Genomic DNA, 18151 nt, shown 5'->3' on the forward strand with positions numbered 1-18151 from the left:
AAACAAAGGTAGCTGGCAAGCCACAAACAAAGGTAGCTGGCAAGCCACAAACAAAGGTAGCTGGCAAGCCACAAACAAAGGTAGCTGGCAAGCCATGTGCAACAGAGCTAATTATACCCCCCCCAACATCCACCCGAGACCCAACCTTTATTTAACTAGGCAGGTCAGTTAAGAACAAATTCTTATTTACAATTCTTATTTACAATGCAGTGCCTTAGACAGACCACTGAGGGTAGCCAGGGAGGCAGACAGGAATAATAAAGGAAGGTAACACATGTGTTGAACCAACAGACAGCTACATGGCTGTGTTATTATGGGGTGTTAGTGTTAGAGGTGGGCTACAGGGTAGGGTGACATGCAACCAAGACAGTCAGATCACTGAGACAATGTTGGATCGCACACAACCTACCTCATCAGGAAACAGCCGTTTGATATTCTGTACAGGGGAGTGGGGGGAGGATGGGAGAATGAGGGAAAGACAGATAGGTGGAGAAAGAAATGGGGAGATCAAACAGGAGAAAAGAGGGACAATGAGGTAGATGGGGAGATAGAAGAGACAAAAACGGGAGGGAGTGGGAGAGATGAAAGGATAAATTAGGATTAGGCTGGATAATCTCTACGAGGTCATTATTAGGGCATTGATCACAGTAGCACAGAGGGGAATGTAGGCTACAGATAGATCACGATCACTCTACAGGATCACTTCAGTAAACACTGACTGTTACACATCACACTGGATCAATATACAACATGTATATGGAGATTAGCTCACTAATTCCTCTAGTATCAAGTTATGGATCATATGAAACTTTCTAACAGGCTGGGATTGATATTATAAGATTCCAGATTTTTAGACAGGTTTATGGCAGAATCACAATACATTTGCACTTGCACATTTTTGCCACAAGGTGTCAGGCTACACCAATTAATGTCCTGGTGATGGCAGCATCTCACGTATTACCACTGTCCAACACCAGGGGGTGCTGAAGATTACACAGACACACAAAAAGATAAAGCTTTTGGGAAAGTTGCTCACTTCCAGCACAGTTGAAAAATATATGTAAAATAGAAATCAAAACTGGATGGTCTTCAGAAATAAATGAGAGGGGTTGAGGGTAGCTGAAGGATGGGACAAAAATAAAATAAAATTGTAAAATATACTGTATAATATATTGTCTTGGCTGTGTGCTTAGGATCTTTGTCCTGTTGGAAGGTGAACCTTCGCCCCAGTCTGAGGGCCTGAGCGCTCTGGAGCAGGTTTTCATCAAGGGTCTCTCTGTACTTTGCGCCATTCATCTTTCCCTCGATCCTGACTAGTTTCCCTGCCACTGAAGAAGATCCCCACAGCATGATGCTGCCACCACCATGCTTCAYCGTAGGGATGGTGCCAGGTTTCCTCCAGACGTGACGCTTGCATTCAGGCAAAATAGTTMAATCTTGGTWTCAACAGACCAGAAAACCTTGTTTCTCATGGTCTGAGTTCTTTAGGTGCCTTTTGGCAAGCAGGCTGTCATGTGCCTTCTACTGAGGAGAGGCTTCCGTCTGGCCACTACCACACAAGGTTCTTGGTCACCTCCCTGACCAAGGCCCTTCTCCGCCGACTGCTCAGTTTGGCCRGGCGRCCAGCTCTAGGAAGAGTCTTAGTGGTTCCAAACTTCTTCCATTTAAGAATGACGGAGGCCACTGTGTTATTGGGGCCCTTCAATGCTGCAGAAATGTTTTAGTACGTGTGGTGTGTGTTTATATAGAGGTTTGGACACACCTACTCATTCAAGGGTTTTTCTTTATTTGTACTATTTTCTACATTGTAGAATAAAAGTGAAGACATCAAAACTATGAAGTAACACATGTGGAATCATGTAGTAACCAATTTTTTTTATATAATATATATATATATATATATATATATGGGAGATAGGAAATGATGCATGTAATGACATTGATGGTAGTCAATCTATCTGCAATATTAAAGCTGATCTACGCCCCCCCCCCCCCCCACTCTCACTTTAGTTTTTTCCAAAAGGAAAAAAGAAAAGTTGCTCACTTCCTAAGGATGCATTTCTCAAGATATCAGCACCTATATGGTAGGCCTAATACTCCATTGGAATAAGCCACAAATGAGATACACGCTCTCTATAACTGTGCTTCCAAACATTCTATCAAACATATCTTTATTATCCCAGAGACCAATTATTTTAGTCCTGGTTCACAGCAAATGATAAGTCAAAGTACAGTAACATACATTCCACATATGCTCCAGCATCTGGAGCCAATTAGCAACCAGCCAGAGACTGGGGGTCAGTGGTCACAGAACACACACTGACCATCACAACCCTCCTCTACGGTTTTATAGTCATCCTTCTGGAGAAGACACTTACAGAGGCACACACACACACACACTCCCACTTTAGTTCCTTTCACAGGTTTCAGTGATCAGCTCTCTCTTCAACAGAAAAAGGTTACATTAGCCTACCCATTCTCTCTCTCACTTCCCCCCTCTCAATGCTATGCAGACAAGGTCGGACAGCACACCATCTCAACATCTTCTATCCCTCCATCCCGCCTTCCCTCCCAGTCTCTCCCTCTCTCCTGAGCCTCCCAGCTGATTGGACCTGGGCCAGAGTGACAGGGGAGTCTTTTGTTGATGACTTTCTCTCTCACATTGAGATTGGCTGGGATGGCTGAGACCAAAGACTATAACCCTCATCACAGACCTAAATGGCTGTGTCTGCAGCTAGACTGAATAGGAATCACCCTGTGTTGTGTCTGTGACCTTCTGTTTCTGCGGTATTGGGCTGATATTAGCTTGTGCCCTTAAGGATTGTTCAGTCTCCATGGCTGTTATTTCTTACAGGGTTCATACACATCTTGACAGATGGAATTGTATGACTTTTCCATGACTTAACTTTTAAATGTAACTACATGTAATCTATGTAATCCTCTAAAGTAATTATTTATCATGAGAGGACCGTAAACAAAAATGAATAATGCTGCATACGCCAAGAAAGGTTAAAATCTCACTGTTCTGCTACAAATAGTTATAATTTGCTGAGGTGTAGTCACTTTTGAGGATACAAGCTCAAGTACACAGTACAAATATGATATGAAAATGAATGATGTTTTATGACATCGTTCCTATTCAACAAAACTGTACGAATAACGCTTGAAATGACATATGCTTTCCAAGTATAGAATAATCTAATTATAAAGCCACTAACTACAACATTTCACCTTCCTTATAACTGTAAAATGCATTTGTGTATGTTTAGTGTGAGCATATTTTCTAAAAGTCTAAACACCTGCTCCTACCGTTGTGAAAGTCACACAGTTCTGGCTTGGCTCCTGAACTAATTACACCAGAACCAAACCAGACGTCCGGCGTCATGCACAAATTGATTTTGTCCCCCCACACCAAACACGATCACGACACACAGGTTGAAATATCAAAACAAACTCAACCAATTATATTAATTTGGTGACAGGTTGAAAAGCATTAAACATTTACSGCACTTTAGCTAGCTAGCGAATTTGTCTTATTTAGCTGGCTTGCTGTTGCTAGCCAATTTGTCCTGGGATATAAATGTTAAGTTGTTATTTTACCTGAAATGCACAAGGTCCTCTACTCTGACAATTAATCCACACATAAAACGGTCAACCGAATCGTTTCTAGTCATCTCTCCTCCTTCAGGCTTCATCTTCTTTAGGCAATATATGGCGGCAACGCAGACGCTCGTTGGCACGTGCAAGCAGTGTGGGTGCAATGATTGAATAACATGTATGTGTACATTTATTTTGCGATGGTCGCGCATGCGTGTTAGGAACTCACCTTTCATCTCATATTAAATCACAGAAAGTGTTTTTCTTAAAAATCAATGAAGTATTTTAGATTAATGGCTATAAATAAATTTCTGAATGTGTTATATTGATTAAACCGATCTGTCCTGCGATGTAAGGATCGCTGGTATGTGCTTTGTCAAAGNATCAATGAAGTATTTTAGATTAATGGCTATAAATAAATTTCTGAATGTGTTATATTGATTAAACCGATCTGTCCTGCGATGTAAGGATCGCTGGTATGTGCTTTGTCAAAGGCTGTGACGTAGGGTTCAGCCAGGAGATGGAGGACAGTCGAATAACAAATTAAAAAAGTTAAGAGACACATCCCAGCTTTAAGTGGTTTCAGATTTCACATCCTACATCACACAGGCTCAAAAAATATACTTCTATGTCCGTGGGAACCAGTGTGATTGCTCAATGCAAGCCATTTTAATCTACAGTGTCTACAGATGGATTTTAGTGAAAATGTCGGTCAGAACCAGTACCAAAACCAAGCAGGTCCCCTAAACAGGGATTTACATTGAAGATGTTTTAAAATTTCCACGACTCACAATGGGCGGCGTCTCCAGGTACATATAAAAAAGTATGAGGAATGTGAAAGACAGTGGGTGGATGCTCTCTGATCCCATGTACAATGTCCTGTCATTGAGCAAGCCACTTAAAACCCCCCCCCCAAACTAGAATATCTGTATAAAACTAAATGGTCATTCCTCAGTCTGGAGAGCCATTGGCTGTGGAGGATTTTGATCCAGCCCTGCTCAAACACCTCAGAGCCAGTTGATCAAGGTCCGGTTGAGCAGCTCATTTCTAAAATGTGGTTTGTTTGAGGGGGACAGGAATAAAAGCCTACACACACATTAGCTCTCCTGGAAGATGGCCGACCACCCTTGATTAAAAACATTGCAACCAAATAATTTTTGCCTTTTTAAATAATTTGCTCATTCAACGTATCAAAGATTAAATGGCCATGGTAGGTTATAAATMTTTTTATTTATCTGAAGCAAGGCCACAATTTCTTTAGAAATTTACCTTTTCTAGTTTAGTCATACTTATCTTGGAAGTGTTTACTTTGCATGCTGACTAGCATCTATGCAGTTGCAACGTCCATACATTGGCTGCCCAAATCAACTGGAAGTATCTACAAAACAAGTTGAAGCCACTTAATACAAAAGAAAGGCTACATCTAATATTATTTTCCTAAAATTGATGTTCACGATTCACAAATTATTATTTTGATTCGATTCAATGCCATGGAACCAACTACCAACTAATTCAATGGCAAAATGAATCATTMATTTCATCAAAAATWATAGTTTAAATGAATCATATGAAACGTTTTTAGAAAAGTTGACTAGAGAGATAGCTAGCTAGGTGACAAGATACTGTACGTTTTGAACTGGCTACCTMGTTAGTCGGTTCTYTATTATATTTTATAGGCCTACCAGCTGTTGCAATGTAAGTGTCATTCTGATCCTGGCAGATATTTGTATTTGATTGATGAATTGTTTAAAAACTGTGCCTAAATAAATAACAGAAATAATTAAATTAATTTCCATGACTTGTCCAAAACTTCTCCAGGCCTRAAAACCCCCATTTTAAAATTCCATGACCTTTCCAGGATTTTCATGACCGTACTAACCCTGTTCTTATCGGGGCCTTGTGGCTTACACATTTCAAAGGAATGGAGTGGGAGTCGCCCAGCCTCCCTCAAAACACACACACACCATTACTTTGCCATGTTTTAAGATGCCACAGCCCAGTTATCAAATCTCTACATGTTATCACAAGAGAATAGAGGTCGACCGATTATGATTTTTCAACGCCGATACCGATACCGATTATTGGAGGACCAAAAAAGCCGATACCGATTAAATCGGCCAATTTTATTTATTTATTTGTAATAATGACAATTACAACAATACTGAATGAACACTTATTTTAACTTAATATAATACATCAATAAAATCAATTTAGCCTCAAATAAATAATGAAACATGTTCAATTTGGTTTAAATAATGGGAAAAGACCAAGATGTTGGGGAGAGAAAGGGGCGGGGGGGGGTAAAAGGGGGGTGCAATAGTGTGCATGTAAGAAAGCTAACGTTACGAGTTCCTTGCTCAGAACAGTGAGGAACTATGAAAAGCTGGGTGGTTTCGCTTGTTAGACAATGCGGTGGGGGGGGGGCGGGACTCATATTCCACGGTAAAAGTTTTAGGTTGTAGTTATATAATTATAGACTATATATTTCTCTATACCCATTGTGTATTTCATTAACTCTTGACTATTGATGATTTCTTATAGGCACTTAGTATTGCCAGTGTAACAGTATAGCTCCATCCCTCTCCTCGCTTCTACCTGGGCTCGACCAGAACACAACAACAGCCACCCTCGAAGCAGCGTTACCCATGCAGAGCAAGGAATAACTACTCCAAGTCTCAAGCGATATGACGTTTGAAACGCTATTAACACCCCCGCTAACTAGCTAGCCATTTCACATCGGTACACCAGCCTAATCTCGGGATGTGAAGCTTGAAGCACAGCGAAGAGCTTCTGGCAAAACGCAGGAAAGTGTGTTTGAATGAATGCTTACGAGCCTGCTGCTGCCTACCATCGCTCAGTCAGACTGTTCTATCAAATCATAGACTCTAGTATAACATTAAACACACAGACATACGAGGCTTAGGTCATTAATATGGTCGAATCCGGAAACTATCATCTCGAAAAAAATATGTTTATTCTTTCAGATGAATACGCCAACCGTCCGTGTATTTTATCCAGCGGGTGGCATCCATAAGTCTAAATATTCCTGTTACATTGCACAACCTTCAATTTATGTCAAATTAGGCGGCCCCAAAACTGTTGCATATACACTGACTCTGTGTGCAATGAACGCAAGAGAAGTGACACAATTTCACCTGGTTAATATTTCCTGCTAACCTGGATTTCTTTTAGCTAAATATGCAGGTTTAAAAATATAACTTCTGTGTATTGATTTATTAGAAAGGCATTGATGTTCATGGTTAGTACACATTGGAGCAACGATACCACCGCATCGATTATATGCAACGCAGGACACGCTACATAAACTAGTAATATCATCAACCATGTGATTAGTTAACGAGTGATTATGATTGATTGATTGAATGATTTTATAAGATAAGTTTAATGCTGGCTAGCAACTTACGCTGGCTTCCACTGCATTCGCGATAACAGGCAGGCTTCTCGTGAGGCAATGTAACAGGTGTGTAGAGCGTCTTTAATAGTACTGTAAGGTTTGCAAGATTGAATCCCCCGAGCTGACAAATAAAAATCTGCTCCTGCCTCTGAACGAGGCAGTTAACTCACCGTTCCTAGGCCGTCATTTAAATAAGAATGTGTTCTTAACTGACTTGCCTAGTTAAATAAAGATTAAATAAAAAATTGAACATTTTTTAAATTACACTGCTCAAAAATATTAAAGGAACCACTAAAATAACACATCCCTGATCTGAATGAATGAAATATTCTTATTAAATACCTTTTTCTTTACATATTGAATGTGCTGACAACAAAATCACACAAAAATACAATGGAAATCAAATTATACAACCCATGGAGGTCTGGATTTGGTCACATCTACAAAATTAAAGTGGAAAACCACACTACAGCTGATCCAACTTTGATGTAATGTCCCATAAACAAGTAAAAATGAGGCTCATAGTGTGTGTGTGGCTCTCACGTGCCTGTATGACCTCCTACAAGCAGCCTGGCATGCTCTGATAGTGCGCCATGCTCCCAGCTGAGTTCTCCTTCCAGACCAGGACTAAAACAACTCGCCAACTCCTGGACAGTCTTGTGCACACGTGCCTGTTGGTGGATGGAGCAGACATGATGTCTCAGATGTGCTCAATTGGATTCAGGTCTGGGAACGGCAGGCCAGTCCATAGCATCAATGCCTTCCTCTTGCAGGAACTGCTGACACACTCCAGCCACATGAGGTCTAGCATTGTCTGCATTAGGAGGAACCCAGGGCCAACGCACCAGCATAGTCTCACAAGCGTCTGAGGATCTCATCTCGGTACCTAATGGCAGTCAGGCTACCTCTGGCGAGCACATGGAGGGCTGTGCGGCCCCCCAAAGAAATGCCACCCCACACCATGACTGACCCACCGCCAAACCGGTCCTGCTGGAGGATGTTGCAGGCCAGGAGAACGTTCTCCACGCGTCTCCAGACTCTGTCACGTCTGTCACATGTGCTCAGTGTGACCCTGCTTTCATCTGTGAAGAGCACAGGCGCCCAGTGGCGAATTTGCCAATCTTGGTGTTCTCTGGCAAATGCCAAACGTCCTGCACGTGGTTGGCTGTAAGCACAACCCCCAACTGCGGACGTTGGCCCTCATACCACCCTCATGGAGTCTGTTTCTGACAGTTTGAGCAAAACATGCACATTTGTGCCTGCTGAGAGGTCATTTGCAGGCTTGCAGTGCTCCTCCTTGCACAAAGCGAGGTAGCGGTCCTGCTGCTGGTGTTGTGCCCCCTACGGCCTCCTCCACGTCTCCTATGTACTGGCCTGTCTCCTGGTAGCCGCCTCCATGCTCTGGACACTACGCTGACAGACACAGCAAACCTTCTTGCCACAGCTCGCATTGATGTGCCATCCTGGATGAGCTGCACTACCTGAGCCACTTGTGTGTTGTAGACTCCGTCTCATGCTACCACTAGAGTGAAGCACCGCCAGCATTCAAAAGTGACCAAAACATCAGCCAGGAAGCATAGGAATGAGAAGTGGTCTCTGGTCACCACCTGCAGAACCACTCCTTTATTGGGGTGTCTTGCTAATTGCCCTATAATTTCCACCTGTTGTCTATTCCATTTGCACAACAGCATGTGATTATTGTGTGGACAGTTATTTCACAGAAGTGTGATTGACTTGGAGTTACATTGTGTTGTTTAAGTGTTCCCTTAATTTTTTTAGCAGTTTGTATATATATAATTTTTTTTAAATCGCCAATCGGTGTCCAAAAATTACCGATTTCCGATTGGTTTGAAAACCTGGCCTAATTCAAATATCGGCATTCCGATTAATCGGTCGACCTCTACAAGAGAACACCGTATGTTGGCATCACCGCAAAACACATTTCAAACACACTCGTGTGAACTGTGAACACATCCAGACACGTACACAAACCGAGTGCACATTGTTGTAGATAGCATCTATGTTATCACACAGGGAGGAGCAGCATTGGCTCAAAAGGGTAAATAGTAAGCAGGGATGACATTGAAATATGTCCACTACAGCCAGTGTCCTAGCCTAGTTGTCGCCAAGCTTAAAGAGTTGCCATCACACGGGCATGAAAGATGCTCTGATCTGATGTAGGCCTAGATCAGCGTTGCCCAACCAGGGGTACTAGGACTACCCACAGGGGGACCTCGAGAAGAACCATGAGACCATAGGCTTACTGGTTAAAATAAATCACACCAGGAGGTAGTTCAGGGGTACTCCGTGCAGAGCAGAATGTACCGTGGTGGTACAGTAACCCAAAAAGGTTGGGAACCACTGGCCTAGAAGTGTCACAGTGTGACTCCCAAATGGCAACATATGCCCTATCTAGTGCACTACGGGCCCTGGTCAATAGTGCACTAGAAAGAGAATAGGGTGCCATTGGGAAAGCAGACAGAGCTGGTAATGAGACGGCTTGTCCTACTATAGTACACATTGACCTCTAGTTATGTTCTGATACAGTCGCTGAGGATGTTTACAAGCACACTAATAATAGGATATTAAACTGATTATTGCAGTAGGCCGAGTATGGAAATAGTCACATTTACTTGACACCGACAGATGTTTCACCAAGTCGGCTCAGGGATTTGAACCAGAGACCTTTTGGTTAACCACTAGGCTACTTGCCGCCCCTTACTCTGCTTATCTTAGTCAGCGAATGGTATATATATATATATATATATATATGTCTGAACTCAGAATTAAATAGGTTTCCCCAAAATTACATGGTCGCTGTGGTAGAGTGTTTATTCTGATTGGTGATTTAAATCCCATCAGGAAGCCCGATTTCAGATGTCTCCATGGAAACTGGATTATTAGGAAAATTATTCTCCTTGCAAAGCATGTGAACATTTTAAACTATTATATTAATCTGACAATCCACAGTCATCATATTATTGTGTGCATGTAAMMACGCTCAGTGTGTTGACCAGGTGAATTGGTCTTCACCTCTTGCAGTGAACACTCTACAGGGCAGTTTCCGCTTACACTGACATGACACACACAAAAACATACGCGCAACTATTCTTAATTAAAGCAGCCGATGCCAAATTGGTGCCATTTAACCCACAAGGCCGGAAACATCAGCCACAGAAAAAGGAACTCTGGGTAATCAGACAGGAAACAGTGTGTGTGTTTTTGTATATATCTGAGCGCGTGAGAGAGGAAATGTCCAAAAGTAAAAATATATATTACCCCACCACACAGACAGAGACAGACATAGCCTTGACCCTGGCAGGCACTCAGGACCTCAGCCTAACTCTGAGTAAAGAGAACGAGATGAGAAGAACAGGGCAACAGTCTGCGTTCCTCAGGAGACCTTCACTAACAGGAATATCACAAATATGCGCTCAAGCAGAAAAAAACACACAAAAACTAAATCTGTAACAATCAGTCTAAAAATCACAGACACTCAACGGGTTCCCAAAGGACCATGAGTAAACAAAGGCAGAAAGAATCACAGAACTAGGTGCTTGTGGTTCCTCTGAAACTTAGTGAACAAACAGAAGTCCGTGTTTAAGAACATTATGGAGTCAGGCAGCCTCTCCTCGCGCTGTCACTAGTAATGCACAGCTCCACTCACCATATCAGCCAGAACCACAAGACAACTGTGTGTGTGTGTGTGTGTGTGTGTGTGTGTGTGTGTGTGTGTGTGGTGTGGTGTAAGAGAGCTGTGATAAATAGAATGAGAGAGCAAGTAAGAGAAAGCTAGAGGGAGGAGCAGAAGAGAGCGAGAGCTAGAGAGAGGGAGAGAGCTAGAGAGAGGGAGAGAGCTAGAAAATGACAGCACACAGACATTCAGTTTGACAATGATTTTACAGCCAGTGTTGGTCAGAGGCAACCTTTTTCATAGTATAGTAATGCCACAATGAGTTGAGTGAATTGAGCCAACTTACACGCCTAAGTAAAAACATCTTCAATTCATTAACAACCACATTATTTTCCTCATGATCTCATTCTCTTTCACTATTTCCTTCTCTCTTTCCCTCTCCTGGACAGGTCTGACTATTTTGAGATCCTTTCTGTAGCCAGAGCATAAAACAGCAGTGATGTCATGGGAAAAATAGTGCTGGTTAGATACTTATTTAACCCCAACTCTATTTATAGTAACAAAGAAGGACAAAATGGCTCTCAAAGAGAGTGAGAGAGTCCGATGGAATGGTGGATAGAACAGGAGATTGTGTGTGTATTGTAATCTACACTGACTGTTGATATGGGTGCTTACTGGGTTGCCATGGCTCCCCAGGTGGAAGCTGTGCTCTGCTGAGTGATGATGTCACAGGATGGGGTTCTGTGGCAGGCCTGTGTTACCATGACAACGTCTCCTGTTTATAGCTACAACAGGAAGTCATACTGACATACTTAAAACCTTAAGTACAGGCCTCCCGAGTTGCGCAGCGGTCTAACATGCTGACCAGACAGTCGGCGTGCACCATCGTGCACATGTTGATTTTKTCCCCTCACACCAGACGCGATCAGGAAACGCAGGTTGAAATATCAAAACAAACTTGGAACCAACTAAATTAATTTGGGGACAGGTCAAAAAGCATTAAACATTTGCAATTTAGCTWGCTAGCTTGCTGTTGCTAGCTAATTTGTCCTGGGATATAAATGTTAAGTTGTTATTTTACCTGAAATGCACAAGGTCCTCTACTCCGACAATTAATCCACACATAAAACGGTCAACCGAATTGTTTCTAGTCATCTCTCCTCCTTCAGGGTTCTTTTTCTTTGGACTTTATATGGCAATTGACAACCAACTTTAAGGTACATTAACACCACCGACTGAATTGTGGACCTCAGTTCATCTTTCAATCACCCACGTGGGTATATGCTCCTAAAAACCAATGAGGAGATGGGAGAGGCAGCGCGTTAAAGCGTTACAAATAATAAGTTGCGCGAGCAGTATGGTGTTCTGTGCGAGCCAGTACTGGTGCTGGCGAAGCAGTATGGGTGCCTGCTGGCGAGCAGTAATGGGTGCTTGCGCGAAGCAGTATGGGTGCTGCGCGAGCAGTATGGGTGTGCAATGACAATACCATGTAGAATGTATTTTGCAGCGCTCGTGCATGCGCAGCGAGCGGTGTGTGGTAAGCTACAGACCCGGGTTAGATCGGCCGGGCTGTATCGCAGCCAGCTGTGACCAGAAGACCCATGAGGCGGCAACACAATGTGTCCGTGCCGTCCGGGTTTGGGAGTGTGTTTTGTCCCATCGCGCTCTAGCGACTCCTGTGGCGGCCGGGCGCATGCACGCTGACACAGTCGCTGGTTGTACAGTGTTTCCTCCGATACATTGGTGCGGCTGGCTTCCGGGTTAAAACTTCCGGCTAGGGGGCAGTATTTCGTTTTTGGCTAAAAAGCGTACCCATTTGGAAACTGCCTATTTCTCGGCCCCCGAAACTAAATATGCATATAATGTCAGATTAGGATAGAAACACTCTAAAGTTTCCAACTGTCCTTAATATTGTCTGTGAGTTTAACAGAACTGATATTGCAGGCGAAAACCGGAGGAAAATCCAAATCAGGAAGTGCCTCTTTTTTGAAACCTCTCTGTTCTTATGCATGCCTAAACGTGCATTTAAAGGGATATCAACCAGATTCCTTTTTCTATGGCTTCCCTAAGGTGTCAACAGTCATTAGACAAAGTTTCAGGCTTTTATTTTGAAATATGAGCGTGGAAGATCACATTGCGTAAGTGGATAGTGGGGTCTCAGAGTGAGTTGTGCGCAACAGAGAAAGGCGGCCATTGTTTTCTCCGGTCCGATTGAAAAACAACACTCCCGGTTTGAATATTATCGAATATATATTTGAAAAACATCCTGAGGATTGATTATAAAAAAAACATATTGACATGTTTCTGTGGACATTATGGAATATTATCTTGGCGTTTTCGTATGCGCTTTTCGTGACGCTCTTTCGGTGGATTTCGGAGCATAACGCACAAAACGAACGGAGTATTTTGGATAATTTTATTAAAAGTAATATTTATCGAACAAAAAATAACAGTTGTTGTGTAACTGGGAGTCTCGTGAGTGGAACCACCCGAAGATTATCAAAGGTAAGCGATTAATTTGATTGCTTTTCTTACTTTCGTGACCAAGCTAACCAAGCTAATATAAGGCTAAGCTAATGTAGCATAGAAAGCTACACTCACAAAAGCTTGGATTTCTTTCGCTGTAAAATATATTTTCAAAATCTGACACCATAGGTGGATTAACAACAAGCTACGCTGTGTTTTGGTATATTTCACTTGTGATTGCATGATTATAAATATTTTTAGTAATATTATTTGACTGTGGCGCTATGCTATTCAGCGTTGCTGATGACAATTATCCCGGATCCGGGACGGGTTGTTCAGAAAGGTTAAGCGAGCAGTGTGTCAAGAAGCAGCGCGGCTTGGCAGGGTCGCGTTTCGGAGGTCGCATGGCTCTCGACCTTTGCCTCTCCCGAGTCCGTACGGGAGTTGCAGCGATAGGACAAGACTTACTACCAATAGCATATCATGAAATTGGGGAGAAAAAGGGCTATTTTTTTGTAAAAAGTTTTACCTTACCTCACCATCCCTACAGTGGGAGAACTATCTAGGAAACACAAGCAGCTTTCCTACAACACATACACCTCTGTCAAACACCCCTCAGATGACCCCAGAGGAAGTTTCTTACCAGAGACTTCGTACATAAATAGAAAATAACCCTAACCCCCWMGGAGACAGTACAGGTGCATCAAAGCTGGGACCGAGAGATCGATAAACAGCAAACATCTCCAGACCAGACTGTTAAACAGTCACCACTAGCCACCCTCCGCCCAGTACCCTGCCCTGAACCTTAGTCACCGTTAATAGCCAGCTACCACCCAGCACTCCACCCTGCATCTTAAGAGACTTTGCCCTATGTACATAGAGTCARTGAACACTGGTCACTTGAATAATGTTTACATACTGTTTTACCCACTTTATATGTATATACTGTATTCTAATCATGGCTCATCCTATATAACTACTGCTGTACACATCTTTTCTATTCATATACTGTCCATACTGTCTATACACACCATCCTATATAACTACTGCTGTACACACCTTTCTCTTGATTAATATACTGTCGCATACTGTCTATACACACAAATATCATCACATATATACTTTATATTCCGGACAGCTCTGAAAGACATCGCTCAGCTCCTTAATTATTTCTATAATTAAGGTTTTGGGATTTAAGTGTGGTTGTAGTGAGGAGAATGGGCAGGCGCGGGGGAGAGCGCACTGGAGGAGGTCGGTCATAGAAAGAGGCCGGGCGATACGAGTGACCTAATGCTAGGCAAAAGGAATCTTAAGGCCGGTAGTCTCTCTCTCTCTCTCTCTCTTCTGCCTATCAATACTACCTGTAGTTCTACTCTTCTGCTCTGGTTCTCGATCCCACTACTGCTCTCTCTCTCTCCTCTCTCTCTCTCTCTCTGACATGACCACTCCTCTCTCTGTCTCATCTCTCCTCTGTACCATCGACAGTGCTCACTCTCACTACCCTATCCAAGCCTCACTCGTTCATGCTCGTATGGTCTTTCTTGCATCAACATTCAATTCTATATTCTCTATAGTGAAAAGTGCGATGGAAAAGAGACAGGGAAGAAGAGAGCAGTCAGGTAGCGCTATGCTTAGACGGAGAGAGAGAGAGGAGAGGAGAGCAGGAAGAGAGAGAGAAAGAGTAAGGCAGGGTTTCCCTTGAGTCCAGTCACACCGCAGAGGAAGGGAGGGAAGGAAAAGCGGGAGGATCGGGACAGGATTAGTGATTGTTCTGGAAAAGCCGACCAAGTGAAGGAAGGAGAGTTGTCGCCGTAATTAGGAGTGAGAGAGGAGGAAGAAGCGGGAAAGAGGAGAGATATAGAATGGAGAGACTGTGTGTGGACACATTGAGACAAGAAATTAACAAAAACGATGGAGTCAGAAAGACAGATCAGAGGATAGTAGAAAGAGTGAGACGTAAATGAAGATTGATGGGGTGAGACCGCTAAACAAAGAGCAGATGTGAATGAGAAGACAGACGGAGACGAGAAAAAGTGAGAGAAGAGACACTTTCGATGGCCTGCTGGGTGCGCATGTAGATACAACGGGCTCCCTGTATAGGCACCAGTGCACCTCACTCCCGTTGGACCACAAATGGAACGCGACGAAAGTCTAGTACGAGGGAATCACATGCATGCGGGGGCTTTGATCTTAGTGTAATTTGCCGACCCCTTTCTTCTACGGGCTTCTCTCCACGCCTGCTGAAGTTGATCATATTGCACTGTCTCCTGGGCCTTTGCAGCGATCTGAGACAATAGCGGCTTCTGAGACTTACGCCTGCGCATGAACACAGCGAACAACCTTTATTGAGCCCCTGGCGCTCGTAATTCTCGATAAGAGAAGGCATCGACGGTATCCTGCTGTGTTTACTATGGTGCACGCTACCAGCACGCGACTGTGTGGAGATGGTCCCGGAGAGAGCAACCACCGTTCTCGATGGCGTTGCAACTAGACTCACCGAGTGACGCAGTCAACCCCGCTGAAAGCAAAATTCAAAACGTGACCCAAACATTCGAGTCCAATGGGAACACGATCATAAGTGAATCTGAAAGGAAAGAGTGGTGGTGGTCCCACCTCAGAATTCACGCCATCTTTTATTGCAGTGAGGTGTCTTGTCCTCAATACAGATTAAGCACAGATCTCTCGAGCAAGAACTTTCAATAATTTCCAAAACAAATTCATATTGTTTCTTGATCAATCATCTTTCATTATCCCTAATTCTGGGTGAAATACCACAACAGCAGGTGAAATGTATTTGTCACACACATGCTCTAGTTGCCTCAGATTCTGCTACAGCAGAATATGTTGGCTTGACACCTAGGTGGATCTGAGCCATCAAGATAAATGAGGTCTATCCTTCCAGATGACAAGAAGAAGACTGAACTCGAACTCATTGATCTATATAGAGAAGAATAGTCCATTTTGGACTCGCTTTGAACTAATTTGCACATTTATGCTTGTAGTTTACGATTTACACTGTACTCTCCTGTTTATTTATTTTGTAGCAGTAGCTATTAATCGTAGTAGGGCAAAAGTTTGATAATGTTTATTCTAAAATTATATCTCGGAATGTTTGTTTTGTAGTGTATATATTTTAGTCCTGTACATATTTTTAAGGGGTTATTATGTGGCTTAGTAGAGTGGTATCGAACATGAAAAACTGTTTATTTGCATGTTGTAGAAGTAAGATGATTGTAAACCAAAAATGTGTTTGGTCCGAAAGGCATGCCCAAGGAAGATTTCATATAGAGTACCCTTTGTTCACTGTGAGATAGCGGACGGGAGAGGTGGAGTATCAGGCTTGTGTTCGGGGGTTGGCCGAGAGGGGTAGAAGGTGAGCGGCGGCTCGCAGAGAGAAAGAACCCAAACTCAGGTACCAAGGGTGAGTTGAGATATTTGTGTAGAGATGGATCAGGTTAAGTAAAGGAACATGACATTAATCTTTACATAAGTAGAAGGGTCCTAATGGAAGAGAAGGGATTATCATAGAATTGTTACTCTGTGTTTTCTCTATACTCTCATATCAACAGCATCTGTTACTCACCACTCAACTTTACAGCGTCATCTTTCTATATATCCAGCCAGTTTTTCTTTCCTCTCATCCTCATGCTAAATCTCGTCCATGACCCTGAAATCGCCTTGCCTGCTCTAGTCCTAGTCTTCTGTCGTCCTGCCTGTATGCCTTCTCGCATGCCTTCTGCCTGCTATCGCTCAAGCACTGCTGTCCTTTGTGCCATGAGTCCTGCTTTGCTTCTCTTTCCTCTATCCTCTATCCAAGACCTGGCGCTGGCTTGTCTCTTGCACATGTCTTGTCATTCGCTCTCTTCGCTCATCGCCTGCTCTCGGTACCTTCGCACCAATCGCTGTCTTCTGCATCTGCCTCGTGTCCTCTGGCCTCTAGTCCTGCCGCTAGCTGCCTGCTGGGCTTCTGTCTGCTGCCTGCCTGCCTGCTTGCTGCCTGCCTGCCTTACTGCATGCCTGCCTCCTTCTGTGCCTGCACTGACCTGACTAGCTGCCTGCCTGCGTGGTTCTCTTTCGATTCCCCTGGTCCTGCCTTTTCTGCTTGCCCTGCTGTCCTATGCTGCCCTGCTCTGTCACCTTCTGCTTGCCTGCCTGCCCTTCTAGTCTGGCCTGCCTGCTCCCCTCTGCACATATGCCCGTGCCCTGTCTTTGCTGCACTTCGCTTGCCGCTGCTGTGCTAGTCCTGCCTGACTCTCTGTCTCTATCATCGCCCTTGCCTGCTCCCTGTCATCGCCATACTCGCGTCGGTGCCTCTCTTCACTATGTCCCTTGCCTAGTCCCTGTGCTGCCTGCCTGCTGCCTGCCTGCTTGCTGCCTGCCTGCCACAGTCTGGCCTGCCACAGACACAGACACACACACACACACACACACAGCACACACACACAGACACACAACACCACACAACACACACACACACGACACACAACACACACACACACACACACCACACACACACAGACACACACACACACAGAACACACACAACACAGACACACAGACACCCACCACACACACACACCCCCACACACACACACACACACACACACACACACACAACACAGACACACACACACACAGACAGACAAACAACACACACACACACACACACACACACAACACACACCACACAGACACACACACACACACACACACACACACACACACAACACAACACACTTCAGACAGGACACCACACAGAACCACACACTACACAAGACACACACACCACACACACACACACACACACACACACACACACACACACAATACACACACACACAAATACACACACACACACACACACACACACACACACACAAATACCCACACACACACAAATACACACACACAAATACACTCACACACACACACAAATACACACACACACTAAACAAATACACCACACACACACCACACACAAATTACAACACAACAAATACCAGAACAACCACACACACACAACTACACACACACACAAA

The 18151-nt window shown here is 43.7% G+C and overlaps 1 protein-coding gene across 1 annotated transcript in view; it reads right to left on the reverse strand.

The window, feature by feature from the left end:
* Positions 1-18151, reverse strand: part of LOC112069830 (protein diaphanous homolog 1-like) — a 75983-nt gene that overhangs the window by 30105 nt on the left and 27727 nt on the right. Inside the window, exon 2 of the mRNA XM_070438711.1 lies at positions 410-436. Coding sequence (XP_070294812.1) covers positions 410-436 — 27 coding nt within the window. The remainder of the gene's footprint in view (positions 1-409; positions 437-18151) is intronic.

Source organism: Salvelinus sp. IW2-2015, unplaced genomic scaffold (assembly GCF_002910315.2).
Source record: "Salvelinus sp. IW2-2015 unplaced genomic scaffold, ASM291031v2 Un_scaffold1128, whole genome shotgun sequence".
NCBI classification, from domain to species: domain Eukaryota; kingdom Metazoa; phylum Chordata; class Actinopteri; order Salmoniformes; family Salmonidae; genus Salvelinus; species Salvelinus sp. IW2-2015.